The sequence below is a fragment of the Diceros bicornis genome, chromosome 36 (genome assembly GCF_020826845.1).
Source record: "Diceros bicornis minor isolate mBicDic1 chromosome 36, mDicBic1.mat.cur, whole genome shotgun sequence".
NCBI classification, from domain to species: domain Eukaryota; kingdom Metazoa; phylum Chordata; class Mammalia; order Perissodactyla; family Rhinocerotidae; genus Diceros; species Diceros bicornis.
Genome location: NC_080775.1, coordinates 18,127,369 through 18,145,578, shown reverse-complemented (window position 1 = coordinate 18,145,578; position 18,210 = coordinate 18,127,369). Strand labels below are relative to the sequence as shown.

The window sequence follows — 18,210 nt, the reverse complement described above, 5'->3', positions numbered from 1 at the left end:
CAACATTTTTTGAAAGTTGAATTAATTTAGAATTTATTAATTACTAAAAAATGTATGAGTTTCATCATAGTGCTGGAGACTAAAAACAAAATTTCAATGAAGGACAACCTGACATTTATATTCTACAAAAACAAAACTGCATTATAAAATTAATAAGTTAATGAATTAAAAGACACTCACTTCACCTAAGACAAAAAATACTTAATTTACAAGTCACTATAGAGTACAACAAAAGAAACAAAATGAGGCCATATAAATTCATTTTTAAGGGATTTTGAGACTCTTATATTTTAATATTTTGTTCATATATAGCCAACAGTAAGAGAGAAAGCCAACCTAGGGTCAATCCAAAATTCTGCAGGAGAAACATCAACCAGGGTCGCCGTGTTTGAACATGAGTCATTTCAGGAAGCTAAAAAAAGAATAAAAAAACCAGAATAAGATCCAGATATATTCACTGCTGGGAAAAGTTTGGTGGGAAAACATGAGAGACTCTGTTATTTAGAACTTCATAACCTTTAAAATTCCCCAAACAGTTACAAAATGCTTAATACCTACTCTTACCAAAATTTTAAAATGTAAGATAAATTAAGCCATTTGATTGTGGTGAGAAGGATCCCAGTGTTGCCAGAAGTCATAAAATGACACAGTAATCAACTGAAAGCAAACCCAACTCTTCTTTTGTTTTCAGAAAATGCTTAAATGTGAAATAGATAATAGATGAAAGATTTTATTTTTGACTGTTCTGTTAGGTTTATGAAGCCGCTAAATGCACTGGTTGTAGTATATATTTATTTCTTTCCAAGGAGATGACCAAGGTCTTCCTGATCTTTAGAACAAGAAAGGCATCATCTCCTAAGGCTATATTTTATTTTCAGAGACACAAGTGGCAACCGTTTTATGTTCGTGAAATGCCGTAACACCATTTAGAGGGAAATATTCACTCATGTGTCTGTGTGAAGTGCCTCAAAATGTTTTTGTCTCACATTCTTTTGATTCCCTCACCCTGAGAAGGTCAGAGTGAGTATACCTCTTTCACGACAGTCATTTCTATTGGAGTACAGGCTCAGGTCAAGAGACTTAACTCAGCCTTGGCATTATGGACATTTTGGGCTGGATAATTCTTTGTGTGTGGGGGGGGCTGTCCTGTGTGTTGTAGGGTGTTTAGTGGTATTCCTGGCTTCTACACACCAGACGTCAGTTGTATCTCTGCCCTCCGACTTGACAACCAAAAACGTGTCCAGACATTGTCAAATGTCCCCTGGAGGGTAAAAATCAGCTCTGGTTGAGAACTACTGGATTATTTTATCTAGCAAGAAACAGGTCAAATACATAAAATATGCAAGGGCTTTAGATTTATGGCAATGGAAAACAGGTTGACGTATTTTTTAATGCCTGCACAGGCGCATCCTGAATGTTCTCTTTGGGTGTGCTTGAGATAGATATTTCTCTGTTTTAATTAGCTAAATCGATGGGATGAGAATAGGATTGTTATGACCTGCTATCTCGCATCTCAGCATGGAGCAGTGTGCTAAAGGACAAAGTAGGATCCAGAAATGCTGTCCTGGATGGATGGTCTTAAACAAATTACGTGCCCTTTTGGTGTTCTTCTGCCATGATTAAGGATGAGGTTAACTATGCTACTTTAGAGAATTCCTGTATGGTTCATTAACTATTATAAATTTAAAATAACATTTTGAAAATCCGTGGAATGTTCTCAAAGAGCTTGCAATTGATGGTACCCTTGAGGCATTAACAAGATAACATGCATGGAAGTTTCCCAATATCTCCGATTTTCAATGGTTTGTAAGCAATTTTCAATAGTTTACTCCAAGGCCAGACAACATAGGCAACCAGTTTCCTTCTGTCTCAGTAATTTGCATCTCAGACTGTATCTTGAGACACAATTACGCCACCTCTGGTCAAAAAAAGGCTCAAACTTTGATTCACCTTACTTCTAAAATACTGGAATAAGACATTGTGTGGTTCCCTCTCTTCTTTGTTTTTCAAACAAGATAATTAATATTCATTTATAAGATGTAGCCGAATTAACAGCTCTTCTTACCTCTACTGTCTCTGGTGCCACTAGCTGTTGTTCATCTTTGATACAGTAGTAGTTGTTTCTGGAAAGATTTTCTTGGCAAATACTCATAAAATATGGATCATTTACTGAACCATCATGATTGTTTTGAGTGACTTGTGGAGAAAAATACTTCAGACAAAATATAAGCATAGTAGTGAAAATGGTTCTGGTTCAATAAATAAAACTTGATACGAATTTTCAAACCATCCATGTCTTGATGAACGTACATTTTAGTAAGCTCATTTTCTAATTCCGATTTTTGCCTGAGACCTCCTCTCAGGATCTTTGGCTGAGAAGAAGTAGGTCTTAATTAGGGTAGATTTGATAGCCAAAAGGTTTTAGACACAAAAAACACGGAGATAGAATTAGTGTCTTGAGAATTCCTGCAAATCTCAATCTGTTTCTGCCTTGACTAAATCCAAAAATGCCACAATTTTTAAAAATGATTGTTTGATCTATTACTTTACTCACTAGCCTACGCTTATAGACCTACTGTTTGTTTATAGTTTCTAACATGATAGAATTGAATATATGTGTTATTAAGACCTTCCAGTCTCCTCCAATGGCCCCACTTCCAGTGAGAAAACCAAGAATCCTTTATTCTAAGGATGTAGATGGCATCACCCACAAGAAAACATCATAGAGTATTTCACAGCTCCAGGAGCCAACATTCATATGAAATACAATGTCTTCTGTGGAATTTTGCAACAGGTCCCTGCTTTGTTTTTTTTTAATCAAAATAATTGGCTCTATAATAACTTGCCATCCATTCAGATATGCCTCCTAGCAACTCATCTTTCCCTCAAGATCTTTCAGGATGCTCTGGTCTAAGGTCTTATGTATCTCTTACTTTCATTTACATCCATTTTATCATGCCCTTTCTTATATCTTCCTCCCTCTCCCCCATTTACTCCTCATAATCCTGCAAGAGATAAAATTATTAACTCCTTTTAGTTATGAGGAAACATTGGCTCATGGAGGATAATGACCTACCCAAAGTCACATAGATGTGATGTCAGAACTAGGACAAGAAGCCAGGTCATCTCATTATTGTAGAGGACCTACAAAGACCTACAAAGACCAGCTCTCTATCTGAAATTCATCTCTATTATGACCAATACATTTCTACCCAATTAGAAAAAAATGGAAAATGTCAACACTAAAAATGTCCAATTGGGTATAAAACAGCCACTGCATATGATGAAAATATATAATACAATACATAGATATCATGCTGCCTTTGTCATAAAAGATATCACATTACTGGCTGTATGTTTTCAAGGTGGACAATATGCACTTGAAAAAAGCTGTGACAACAGACCAACTTTGTAAGGCTATAGAAAAGGACAAACAATGAAAATCAACATTTCACAAAAATTTAAGGACTAAAAAGCTTCTGTACAGCAAAAGAAACCATCAACAAAATGAAAAGACAACAAACTAAATGGGAGAAAACATTTGCAAATCATATATCCAATAAGGGGTTAATTTCCAAAATATATAAAGAACTCATACAACTCAACAACAAAAAAATGAACAACCCAATCAAAAAATGAGCAGAGGATATGAATGTACATTTTTCCAAAGAAGATATACAGATGGCCAGCAGATACATGAAAAGATGTTCAACATCACTAATTATTAGAGAAATGTAAATCAAAACTACAATGAGATATTACCTAACACCCATCAGAATGGCTATAATTAACAAGGCAAGAAATAACAAGTGTTGGAGAGGTTGCGGAGAAAAGGGAACTCTCATACACTGCTGGCGGGAATGCAAACTGGAGCAGCCACTATGGAGAACAGTATGGAGATTCCTCAAAAAATTAAAAACAGAAATACCATACAATCCAGCTGTCCCACTACTGTGTATTTATCCACAGAACATGAAATCAGCAATACAAAGAGATTTATGCGCCCCTATGTTCATTGCAGCACTATTCATAATAGCCAAGATGTGGAAGCAACCCAAGTGCCCATTTACAGATGAATGGATAAAGAAGATGTGGTATATAAATACAATGGAATACTACTCAGCCATAAAAAAGACAAAACCATCCCATTTGCAACAAAGTAGATGGACCTTGAGGGTATTATGTGAAGCAAAATAAGCCAGACAGAGAAAGACAAATACTATATGACTTTACTCATATGTGGAAGATAAACAAACATATGGATAAGGAGAAGAGATTAGTGGTTATCAGAGGGGAAAAGGGTGGGGGAGGGTGAAAGGGGTAAAGGGACACATAATGTATGGTGATGGATGAAAACTAAACTACTGGTGGTGAACACATTGCAGTCTATACAGAAACTGAAATATAATAATGCACACCTGAAATTTATGCAATGTTATAAGCCTACATGACCTCAATAAAATAATTTTTTTTCTTTTTAAGTTTAAGGAGATTCTCACCCTGATGTGGAAGCTTTAATCTTAACTTGGGTGGCCTAGCTGAACTTTCCATGTCCACATGGTTTGGTAAGAAAAGCCAGAAGCTTGCTTTTGAAACAATACTAGGCTCTCTTTTGGATGGTTATGGATGAACATATGAACCATAATATCTCTTGGATACATACCAAAATACCAGAGATTCCTACAGAAAGTCTTTCCAACAGATACAAACGTAAAATGTCAAAGCTCAAACCACAGCTGACTGCAGCCTTTCACTGGCTCTAAATCTACCCATATTTTTTTTTATCATTTCACTCAGTAAATTTTGAAGGAAAATAAAGGCCCAGATGAATTAATTTTCAAGAATATATATATATTTTTTTCTCTTTAAAATTCCCAACAACTAAGTGCCACCATTTTCCCCTGGCTTTCAAGAGAGAAAAGTCCCCTTTTCCTTCAGGGCAATTAAATTTTGTTATTGAGCAAATTTATAGATCTTGATTTATACCCTAAGACTAGAGGAGGTGAAATGATGGATAGAGCATGCTAACATTGAAGTAAAAGGTCAGAAAAAAAGAGAAAAAATGTTAGCAGAACAGCCTTGCCCAGAGATAGTGCTCAGAGAAAAGTTCTTTAGATTTCTGCCAGAAATTTGGAAACCTTGAAGTAGAAGGTAACTTCCTTTTTTACCTCCATGCTTAGCAAGTTCCCCAATTCAAATCAGTGGATGCCAAGACATGATATTCAGGGAGCTGTAATTTTCTGGAAAAAAAATCTTTACCTAAAATGCAATCTTTTAAGGTACCATTTTTAAGTTCTTTTTTCAATTTTGAATCAGGCACAGGAAAGAAATTCCCTGAGATGCACGAAGTCCACATATTGACTGATTTGTCTACAGATAATGGTCCCTGCAGTTCTATTAACTAATTGAGAGGTAGTTATGATGGTCAACTGCTAATTAGAATTTCTGAACATTTTAGAAAGTGATATCAAGGAAATGTTTTAAACTTGTCAGTCCCCATAATTGTATTCCTAGTCGAGCTGAAGCTTTAATATGAATGCTCACAGAAAACGTTAGAATACATCAGGAAAGAAAGAGGATGAATACTAACATCATGTACTACGTAATAATTATATACTAGGGAGGACTTGTCGTAAAGAAGGATGGTTTATAAAACATCCTCTGGCACCAAGATTTTGTCACTCCTTCTTACATGTCTAAGCTTCAGACTAGTGCCATGCAAAGCCTTCTCTGTCAATTCCATTAGTAATCTGAAGCTGGTTTCTTGTTGGTGTCATTAAAGATCTGTTACTGGATATTTCGACAATTATCTTCAATATGGTTCAGAAATGTACATACTGAAAAAGAAACCTCAGCATAAATGCTTCTAAAATACACTAACAATTTCAAAATCCTTTCATTATTAAAAATTCACAATTCAAATATAGAAATTCAACGTTCATTTATTGAAGACATTTGGTGATGTCTCATATGAGGGTAAAATTATAATTCAAATATTTGCCTTCTCTCAGGAATACATAGCTTTTGGCATCATCAGCTGTCAAGAGAAATGACTTGCTTCTCATTCATGAAGCTCACTTGACAACTGATTTATGCCATCTTGTTTTCAGAGGGACACTAAAGCCCATTGTACACACTGAGTCAGGTATACATTTGCATTTGATAAGAAGAACCATGCTCGTTCTTAAGAAATATGATGAGGAAAAAAACCTCAGAAACTTATTTTGTAGGATATCTTAATTATGTTTAATTAGGGGCACACATTCCATGAGCTGCTTTAACTCTGTCACATTTGTAAATGGCTTAATTTTGTCCTTGCAGAAGACACACATCTGAGAACAAAATAGAAATTTGTTAGTGAAAGTCATCATTTGGCTTGCAAATCTGCAATTATGTGTTTGCATGTGCAAACTATACACTTAAAAGTTGAATGTCGAAGACTTCCGGTTTCAGGAGTGGCATGTAAGGAGATTAGAATTTACCAGTGCATCCTAATGACAAGTAAAAAGCTGAACAGACTGAAAAATCAGCAACTCTTGTTAGATAGGTCAGAGAAGTGAGGTCATGGGGCAAACTGCTGGCCCAAATGTTGGAGAGAAAGACAGGTGGATACAGAGAATCATAACTTATGGGAGCAGAAACCTGTATGGCAACCAGTGCCAGGGTAGGGAAATTCAACTGTAATTGATGAACTGTTAGAGGCTGAGGCTCAGTGTAGACAAGCCTGAGGGTTAAAAACTCCAGAGGGACCCAGTCATAGGGGATCCCTAAACTTTTGTGAGTTTTACTGCCAGGAGCTCTACCAGGTTCTCAGAGTGAATACTGGGGGAAAATACCCTTATGCTTCTGGGGGCGGGGAGGGGAAGGAGAGCCATTTTGAAGCATATCAAAGCATTCTATTGTTATTAACAAAGTCTGCCCTCAGGAGAAATGGTTTTATCAGAGCCTAAGTGACCTGCAGAAAGGAAATACCCAACTCTAGCTCCTTCTAGCCATTCTGTCCTACCTAAGGGGGGAAGGGACAAGAAATTCACAGTCCAGGGTCACAGGCTCACCAAAAGACTGAGACCTAGTCATAGTACTATAGAACACTTCCCCTCCCCCCATGCCTACTGCTACATTACTAAAAGTCTAATTGCCACAGTTCCTTTTACCCAGTACATCACGTCATCATTTCAACAAAAATAAGAAGACAGGGCTGGCCCCGTGGCTTAGTGGTTAAGTGCGTGCGCTCCGCTACTGGCGGCCCGGGTTCGGATCCTGGGCGCCCACCAATGCACCGCTTCTCTGGCCATGCTGAGACTGCGTCCCACATACAGCAATTAGAAGGATGTGCAACTATGACATACAACTATCTACTGGGGCTTTGGGGGAAAAAAAAAAGAAGAAAGATTGGCAATAGATGTTACCTCAGAGCTGGTCTTCTTCAGCAAAAAGAGGAGGATTAGCATGGGTGTTAGCTCAGGGCTGATCTTCCTCACAAAAAAATAAATAAATAAATAAATAAAATAAATAAACAAAAAATAAGAAGACATACTAAAAGGCAAAAAACACAGTTTGAGGAGACTGAACAAGCATCAGACCCAGAGTCAGATATGGCTAGAGGGTTGGCATTATCAGATCAGAAATTTTTTAAAACTATGATTAATATGCTAAGGGCTTTAATGGGGAAAATAGACAACATATGCAGTAACAGATGGATAATACAAGCAGAGAGATGGAAATTCTAGGAAAGAATCAAAAAGAAGTGTTAGAGATCAAAAACACTGTAACAGAAATGAAGAATGCCTTTGATGGGCTCACTAGTAGACTGGACACAGCTGAGGAAAAACTCTCAGAGCTTGAGGATATGACAATAGAAACTTCCAAAACTGAAAAGCAAAGAGAACAAAGACTGAAAAAAATAGAAAACAATATCCAAGAACTGTAAGACAATTACAAAATGTGGAACATATGTGTAAGAGGAAAACCAAAAAAACAGAGACAGGAACAGAAGCAGTAGGAGAAGCAATAATGGCTAAGAATTTCCTCCAAACTAATGTCAGACACCAAATCACAGATCCAGGAAGCTCAGAGAACACCAAGCAGGATAAATGCCAAAAAAAAACTATACATAGGCATATCGTTTTCAAACTTCAGAAAGTTAAAGATGAAAACAATCTTGAAAGGAGCCAGAGGGAAGAAAACTTCTTACCTATAGAGGAGCAAGGATAAGAATTATATCTGAATTCTCCTCAGAAACCATGCAAGCTAAAAGAGACTGAAGTGAAATATTTAAAGTGTCGAGAGAGAAAACCCACCAACCTAGAATTCTGTACCCCCCAAATTATCCTTCAAAAGTGAAGGGAAAACAAAGAGTGTCTCAGACAAACAAAAAGTGAGGGCATTTGTTGCTAGTGGGCCATCCTTGCAAGAAATGTTAAAAGAAGTTCTTCAAAGAGAGGAAAATAATATAGGTCAGAAACTGGGATCTACATAAAGGAAGAGCATCAGAAAATGAATAAATAAAGGTAAAACGAAAACTTTTACTTTTCTTATTTATTGATCCAAAAGATAATAGTTTGTTCAAAATAATAATAGCAACAAAGTATTCAATTATGTATGCTTGTGTGTCTGTGTCTCTGTGTGTGTGGGTGTTATGTATGCTTATGTAATTGTGAAATGAATGACAGCAATGACACATGGCATGGGAAGGCTAGATTAGGAATATTTTGTTATTATAAGGTACTTACATAACCTGTGAACCAGTACAGTGTTACGGGAAAGTGAATTTGGATTAACTGTAAATGTATATTGAAAACTAGGCAACCACTTAAAAAACTAAAAAAAGAAATATAATTACTATGCTAAGAAAGAAGTCAAAATGAAATCATATAAAATGCTCAATTAAAACCACAAGGCAGAAAAAGTGCGAAACACAAAAAAAGCAACAAAGAACAAGGGAAACAGTTAGAAAACAGTAACAAATATGGTAGATATTAATCCAACTATATCAATAATCACTCTAAATGTCAAAAGTCTAAACATACCAAATAAAAGGCCGATTTTCAGAGTGGATCAAAAAACAAGACCTAATGGTATGCTGTCTGCAAGAAACCCACTTTAAATGTAAACACTCATATAGATTAAAAGTAAAGGGATGGAGGAAGATATATCATGCTAATACTAATCAAAAGTAAGCAAGAATAGTTATATTTCAAATAGAGCAGACTTCAGAGCAAGAAAAGTGATCATGGATAAAGATGGGCATTAGATAAGGTTAAAAGACTCAATACCCCCAAGAAGAAATAAAAGTCCTTAATGTGTATGGTCCTAACAACAGAGTGTCAAAATGCATGAGGCAAAAACTGATAGAACTACAAGGAGAAATAGGGATCCGCTACTATAGTTGGAGACTTTAATACATCTCTATCACAAATGGACAGATCCAGCAGACAAGAAATTAGTAAGATCATAGTTGAACTGAAGAGCACCATTAATCAACTGGATATAATTGACATCTATAGACTACTTCATCCAATAACAGCAGAGTATGCATCCTTCTCAAGCTCACATGAAACATTCACCTAAATAGACCACATTCTGGGCCATAAAGCACACCTTAATAAATTTAAAAGAATAGAAATCATACAATGTCTGCTCTCAGATGACAATTAAACTAGAAATCAAGGACAGAAAGATAGCTGGAAAATCCCCAAATACACAGAGATTAAACAACACACTTCTAAGTAGTACAAGAGTCAAAGAAGAAATTTCAAGATAAATTTAAAATTATTTTGAACTAAATGAAAATGAAAATGCAATTGTTAAAATTTGTGAGATGCAGCAAAAGCAGTGCTTAGAGGGAAATTTATAGCATTGAATGCACATAGTAGAATAGAGAAAAGATCTAAACTCAGTAACATAAGCTTCCACCTTAGGAAATGAGACAAAGAATAGAAAACTAAATCCAACATAAGGAGAAGAAAAGAAATAATAAAAATTAGAGCAGAAGTCAATGAAATTGAAAACAAGAAATTGATAGAGAAAATCAATGAAACCAAGTTGATTCTATGAAAAGATCAATAAAATTGATAAAACTCTATCCAGGCTAACTAAGAAAAAAAACTAGAAGAGACAAATTACTAACATCAGAAATGAAATCAGTAACATCACTACAAATTCCATGGACAATAAAAGTATAATAAAAGAATACCATAAACAACTCTATGCCCACAAATTTGATAACCTAAATAAAATGCACCAATTCCTTGGAATATACAACCTGCTGAAACTCACACAAGAATAAATAGATAATCTGAATAGGCCTCTATCTATAAAAGAAATTGAATCAATAATTAATAACCTTCTACAACAGAAAGCACCAGGCCCAGATGGGTTCACTGGTGAATTTTACAAAACCCTTAAGGAAAAAATTATGCCAATTTTCTACAGTCTCTTCCAGAAGACAGAAGCAGAAGGAATACTTTCTAACTCATTTTATGAGGTCAGCATTGTCTTAATACCAAAACTAGACAAAGACATTACAAGGAAAGAAAACTACAGACCAATATCTCTCATGAACAAAGATGCAAAAATCCTCAACAAAATAGTAGCAAATCAAATTCAACAATGTATAAAAAGAATTATACACCTCAGCCAAGTGGGATTTATCTCAGATATACAAGGCTGGTTCAACATTCAAAAATCAGTTTATGTAATCTACATTACAACATCAACAAGCTAAAGAAGAAAAATTACATGATTATATCAATAAATGCATGAAAAGCATTGACGAAATCCAACACACATTCATGATAAAAACTCCCAGCAAACTAGAGATACAAACTTCCACAAATTCTTAGTGACCATTATAAAAATCCTACAACTAACATCATACTCAAAGAGAAAGAGATCAAACTCATCATCTCACTTTGCACAGGAAATGCAAAGATTTTCTGCTAAGATCAGGCACAAGGCAAGGATGTAATCTCCCACCACTGCTTTCCAGTGTCATACTGGAAGTCCTAGCTGATGCAAGAGAAGAAAAGAAAAGGATTACAGAAGAAAAAAAGAACAAAAAATAAGAGAAGAAAATAAAATAAAAAGTATACAGACTCAGAAAGAAAAAATAAACATGTCTTTATTTGCAGCTGACATGATTGTCTATTTAGAAAATCCAAAAGAATCAACAAAAAAGCTCCTGGAACTAATAAGTGCTTATAACAAAGTTGCAAGATACAAGTTTTATATACAAAAGTTAATCACTTTTTTATATACCAGGAATGAACAAGTGGAATTTGAATTAAAAACACATTACCATTTACATTAGCACCAAAAAATGAAATACTTATATATAAATCTAACAAAATATGTACAAGATCTATATGAGAAAAATTATAAAACTCTAGTGAAAGATATGAAGGAAAAACTAAATAAATGGAGAGATAGTCCACATTCATGGATAGGATGACTTAATATCGTCAAGGTGTCAGTTCTTCCATAGATTCAAGGCAATCCCAACCAACATTCCAGCAAGTTACTTTGTGGATATTGACAAAGTGACTCTAAAGTTTATACAAAGGCAAGAGACCCAGAATAGCCAACATAATATTGAAGGAGAAGAATAAAGTTGGAGAAAGACTTACTATAAAGCTACAGTAATTGAGAGTGTGGTATTAGTGAAAGAACAAACAGACCAATGGAATAGAATAGAGAGGCCGGAAATAGACCAACATAAATATAGTCAATTGATCTTTGACCAAGGTGCAAAAGTAATAAAATGGAACAAAGATAGTGTTTTCAACAGTGTTGGAACTACTGGACATCCACATGCAAAAAATAATTTTTAAAAAGCGAATGTATACACAGACCTCAAACCCTTCACAAAAGTTAAGTCAAGATGGATCATAGATCTAGATGGAAAATATAAAACTATGAAACTCCTAGAAGATAACACAGGAGAAAACCTAGATGACCCTGAGTATGGTGATGCCTTTTTAGATATAACACCAAAGACACGATCCATGAAAGAAATAATTGATAAGCTGAATTTCACTAAACTTAAAAGCTCCTGCTTTGTAAAAGACAATGTCAAGAGAATGAAAAGACAAGCCAGAGATGGGAGAAGATATTTCCAAATAAACATTTGATAAAAGACTGTTTTCTAAAATATATGAAGAACTCTTGAAACTCAACAATAAGAAAACAACCCAATTTTTTAAAATGTTCAGTAGAAGACCTGAACAGACACCTCCCCAAAGAACATATACAGATGGCAATTAAGCATATTAAAAGATGTTCAATAGCTTATGTTATTGAGGAATTTCAAATTAAAACAGCAATAAGATACCACTACACAACCAGTAGAATGGCCAAAATCCAAACACTGACAACACCAAATGCTAACGAGAATCTGGAGCAAAAGGAATTCTCATTCATTGCTTGTGGGAAAGCAAAACAATACAGCCACTTTGGAAGACATTTGGCATTTTTTTACAAAACTAACATACTCTTACCATATGATCACGTTCCATGGTACTTACCCAAATATATTGAAAACTTATGTTCACACAAAAACCTGCACATGTATAATTATAGCAGCTTTATACAGAATTGCTAAAACTTGGAAACAACCAAGAAGTCCTTCAGTGGGTAAATAGATAAATAAACTTTGGTACACCTAGACAATGGAATATTATTCAGTGCTAAAAAGAAATGAGCTATCAAGCCATGAAACAGCAGGAAGGAAACTAAGTGCATATTACTAAGTGAAAAAAGCCAGTCTTAATGGTATGTACTGTGTGATTCCAACCATATGACATTCTAGAAAAGGCAAAACTATGGAGACAACAAAAAGATTAGTGGTTGCCAGGGGTTAACGGAGAGGGAGGGATGAATGAGCAGAACACAGAGGATTTTTAGGGCAGGGAAACTATTCTGTATGATACTACAACGGTGGATACATGTCACTTGTCAAAACCCATAGAATGTACAACACCAAACATGAATCCTAATGTAAACTATAGACTTTGGGTGATAATGATGTGTCAGTGTAGTTTCATTGATTGTAACAAATGTACCACTGTGGTGTAGGATGTTGATAGTGGGGGGAGGTGTGCATGTGTAATTCAGATGTTATATGAGAACTTTCTGCTCAATTTTGCCATGAACCTAAAACTGCTCTAAAAAATAAAGTTTATTAATTTAAAAAAATCAGACTAAAGAGCTTCTGCAAGGCAAACGAAACCAGGATCAAAATGAAAAGACAACCCACCAGCTGGGAGAAAATATTTGCAAACCATATATCTGACAAGGGGTTAATCTCCATAATATATAAAGAACTCACACATCTGAACAACAAAAAAACAAATAACTTGATGAAAAAATGGGCAGAGGATATGAACAGACATTTTTCCAAAGAAGATATACTGGTGACCAATAGGCACAGGAAAAGATGCTCAACATCACTAATAATCAAGGAAATGCAAGTCAAAACTACACTAAGATACCACCTTACACCCGTGAGAATGACTATAACGACCAAACGACAAAAAAAGAACAAATGTTGGACAGGATGTGGAGAAAAGGGAAGCCTCACTCACTGCTGGTGGGAATGCAAACTGGTGCATCCTCTCTGGAAAACAGTATGGAGATACCTCAAAAAATTAAAAATATAAATACCTCATGATCTAGCTATCCCACTTCTGGGTATTTACGCAAGGAACTTGAAATCAACAATCCAAAGAGACTTATGTACCTCTATGTTCACTGCAGAATTACTCACTATAGCCAAGATGTGGAAGCAACCCAAGTGTCCATCAACAGATGACTGGATAAAGAAGATGTGGTATATATATACAATGGAATACTACTCAGCCATAAAAAAAGACAAAACTGTCCCATTTGCAACAACATGCATGGACCTGGAGGGCATTATGTTAAGTGAAATAAGCCAGACAAAGAAAGACAGACACTGTATGATTTCACTCATATGTGGAATATAAACTAACACATGGACAGAGAGGACAGCTTGGTTGTTACCAGGGGCAAGGGAGTTGGGGGGTGGGCACAAGGAGTGAAGAGGCGCATTTATATGGTGACTGACAAATAATAATGTACAACTGGAATCTCACAGTGTTATAAACTATTATGACATAAATTTAAAAAAATACATTTCACAGTCACACTAACCACATTTCAAGTGCTAGATAGAATAACCACATGTAGATAGTGGCCACTGTTGTAGACAGTGCAGAAAAAATTGATAATCTTAGCCTAGTGAAAATTAAAGAAACACTCTTCTCTTAGCAGGAACTACAGACCTGCTGGGAGAAGAATCATAATGGTTATGGATCATTCTATATTTATTCTGTCGTACCCACGCATTCTTATTACTCTAAAAAAAATAGAAAAAAAGGAGAAGAAGAAGAAGGAAAAACTAAAGCATATTTTGAGTTACTGGACTGTTTGCTATCTCAGGCCAAACTAGATGGTGCCATTTGAAAGTCTTCTATTTATACTTAGGACAGGAAGGTTTTTTCTAAGTATTTTCCATAGTCTGACACCAATAATATACTTAGATTTTTTTTTTTTCAAATGATCATCACTGCTATGAAGAACCATTGGAATATCTCTCTATGGTCAAACACATGAGAAAAAAATTAATATTTTGAATATTTACTCATCCATGTATTTAGAACAAAGTTAATCAGGCATTCAGCTAATTTTTCTCTTGATTTTTTGAAGGGTAATTTGATGATTATTCAGTGATAACACGTCATCTAAAAAATGATTATGAAGAGGTAGGAGTCCTTCCATTAAATAGATAGATATGTAGATAGATTTCTCATGGTTCTTAATGACACCCAAAAGTTTATTTAGTGTATGCAAAAGCTAACACTCAGTCTGTATAATCCTTTATCCATGCACGGTCTCCAAGAAAATTTTCTGAAGAAGTCATCTATGAGATCACAACTTGCTAAAAAATTGGTAAATTAGAAAGACTATTTGGCCTTTATGAACCCAAAAAATAGATGGACTGACTTATCTTTATCTTTCTTCTCCCATGCGTTGGCTGACCAACTTACTTATTTTATTAAGTATTACACCAGAGAGACAATCACATGACCTTTTTGCTTTTCTTCCAGATTGTTGACAACATGAAGGGATATAAACACTGTCTCTTCATAGCAGTGCTCATCTTATGCACTCAATAAACACTAGATGAATTGAATTTGTAAACAACCTACGTTTGTTCTGATGAGCATGCAAGATTGTATTTGGCATTCACTGTCACAAACTTTGCTAAAATACCAGGGAAGTTGCCCTAGTGAATGAAAAATGACACAATGATCGAATTTGCCATACAGTCCTCAATAAGAATTTCAGAAAATATCATCCTTTCTAACTTTCAGAAACAATAGAGTTCTTTTTTATTTACTTATTCTAATCAATGCATATTTATCTATTCATACAAGTTAAAATTGAGACAGAAGAGAAAAATAGACAGTGGTTAGAATTGCGACTGATTTCTATTTCTGTTTCTAGTGAGTTTAAAAAACAAAACAGAGTGACGTCAGCATGGTGGTGGAGTGAGTTGTTCCCTTTGTCTCTCCGCTCTAACTTACAACTAAACAGACATTCATCAACCAACAGAAGATTCCCTACTCAGTGCAACAGAATGCCTGAGAGATCCACATAGAGCCATATATCTGAAGATGGGTGGACTGGATCCCTGGGAAGCAGTGGAACTAGGTGAGCAGACCCCTCTCCCTTCCAGCGGCAGCAATCCACATTGCAGATCCTCACTCAGTGGCCAGCATGACTGAAAGAGGAGGTGGGGCAGTCCTGCCTGCGTTCGAATGCTTTTGGAGCAGTAGCTCGGCCCATGGGTGTGCCCACCGTGCTGCAGCTGCCCCACCTGTGGGAACAGTCCCCACTCAGGTTGTTCAGCCCCCGCAAAGGAGCCCGGCCCACCAAGTGCAGCAGCTCAGCTGAAACCCCGCAAGTGCAGAGCCACCCTGCACGAAAGAAGGTACCCTACCCCTCCCACCTCATGCATCAGCTCGGCCAGTCCCCTGCCGAGCGCAGCGGACCCACCTGCATTAGAATGACCCACCAGCAGAGCACAGAGGCCCCACCTGCACATGCATGCATGACTCACCAAGCAGCTGTGGCCAGCCTGCACAAATGCAGAGCAGCCCTACAAGCACAACTTCCAGCACATGGGGCAGAAACAAAAAACACAGCTCCTGCCCACCCCCAGTGGTGGCAGGTGGAATCTGTGACCTGGTACTACCACAAATGTGCCAGCCAAAGGATCAATTCATCAAACACCATGAAAACCTACAGTAATATTTCAGAGCAGAAGGAAAATGACAAGTCTCCAAAAACCAATCCCAAAGTCACAGAAATTTACAATCTAAATGACAGAGAATTCAAAATAGTTGTCATAAAGAAACTCAATGAGTTACAAGAAAACTCAGAAAGACAGTTCAATGAGCTCAGGAATAAAATTAATGAGGAGAAGGAATACTTCACCAAAGAGATTGAAGCTCTCAAAAAAAAAAAAAAAAAAAAACCCAAACAAAAATTCTGGATATGAAGAACACAATTAATGAGATTAAAAAAATCTAGAAACTGTTAAAAAATAGAGCTGATGTTATAGAGGACAGAATTAGTGAATTAGAGGATAGAAATACAGAAATGTTTCAGGTGGAGGAGGAGAGAACTAAAATTTTTAGAAAATGAAGAAATTCTTTGAGAAATACCTGACTCAATTATGAAAAGCAACATAAAGATTATAGGTATTCCAGAAGGAGAAGAGAGGGAGAAAGGAGCAGAGAGCTTGTTCAAAGAAACAATAGCTGAGAACTTTCCAAACTTGGGGAAGGAACTGGACTTACAAGCACATGAAGCCGATAGAAATCCTACTTACATCAATGCAAAAAGACCTTCTCCAAGGCATATAATATTAAGACTGGCAAAAGTCAATGACAAAGGAAAAATATTAATGGCAGAAAGCAGAAGAAAATAACCTACAAAGGAATCCCTCTCAGGCTTTCAGCAGATTTCTCACCAGAAACCTTACAGGCTAGGAAAGAATGGAATGATATATTCAAAATACTGGAAGACAAAACCTTTCAGCCAAGAATACTCTATCCAGTGAAACCATCCTTCAGATATGATGGAGAAATAAAAGCTTTCCCAGATAAACAAAAGCAGAGGGAGTCCATCACCACTAGGCCTGCCTTACAAGAAATGTTGAAAGGAGCACCCCTCCATCTGAAACTAAAAAGCAAAGGCTTACAAAACCTTGAGCAAGGAGATGAATAGACAGATAGAATCAGAAAATGGCAGCTGTATATCAGAATAGGTTAGTAAACACTTATTTATAACATAAAAGATAAAGGGAAGGAAAGCATCAAAAATAACTATAAACACTTCAATTTAGTCACAAACTCAGAACACAAAAAAGAATAATTTGTGACGACAATAACTCAGAAGAAGAAGAGGAGAGGGATGGAACCTGCTTAGGCTAATGGAGATAAGAGGCTATCAGAAAAAAGACTATCTCATCTATAAGATCTTTTATACAAACCTCATTGTAACCACTAAACAAAAAATCAGAGCAGAGCCACAAATTATAAATAAAGAGAAAACTGAGAAAACCATCACAGAAAACCACCAAACTGAAATGGCAGTCAGATATACAAGGGAAAAGAAACAATGGAAATATAGAACCAGAAAACAAGAGATAAAATGACAGTATTAAGTTCTAATATATCAATAATCATTCTAAATGTAAATGGATTGAATTCTCCAATCAAAAGACACAGAGTGGCTGGATGGATTAAAAAACAAGACCCAACAATATGCTGCCTCTAGGAAACACACCTCAGCTCTAAAGACAAACATAAGGCTCAGAGTGAAGGGATGGAAGACAATACTCCAAGCAAATGGCAAGCAAAAGAAAGCAGGTGTTGCCATACTTATATAAGAAAAAGCAGACTTCAAGAAAAAAAGACAAAGAGGGGCAGTATATAATGACAAAAGGAACATTCCACCAAGAGGACACAACATTTATGAATATATATGCATCTAACACAGGAACACCAAAGTACATAAAGCAATTATTAACAGACCTAAAGGCAGAAATTGACAGCAACACAATAATAGTAGGGGATCTCAACACCCCACTTACATCAGTGATGGATCATCCAGACAGAA

The 18,210-nt window shown here is 36.0% G+C and overlaps 1 protein-coding gene across 3 annotated transcripts in view; it reads right to left on the bottom strand.

Annotated features, from left to right (window-relative positions):
* Window positions 1-241: 241 nt before the first annotated feature.
* The window catches only part of SLC39A12 (solute carrier family 39 member 12), a 75,896-nt gene continuing 57,927 nt past the window's right edge, over window positions 242-18,210 (bottom strand). For all 3 annotated transcript variants that reach the window (XM_058532500.1, XM_058532501.1, XM_058532502.1), the window contains one exon: window positions 242-412. In XM_058532500.1, coding sequence (XP_058388483.1) covers window positions 284-412 — 129 coding nt within the window. In that variant the 3' untranslated portion in view covers window positions 242-283. The remainder of the gene's footprint in view (window positions 413-18,210) is intronic.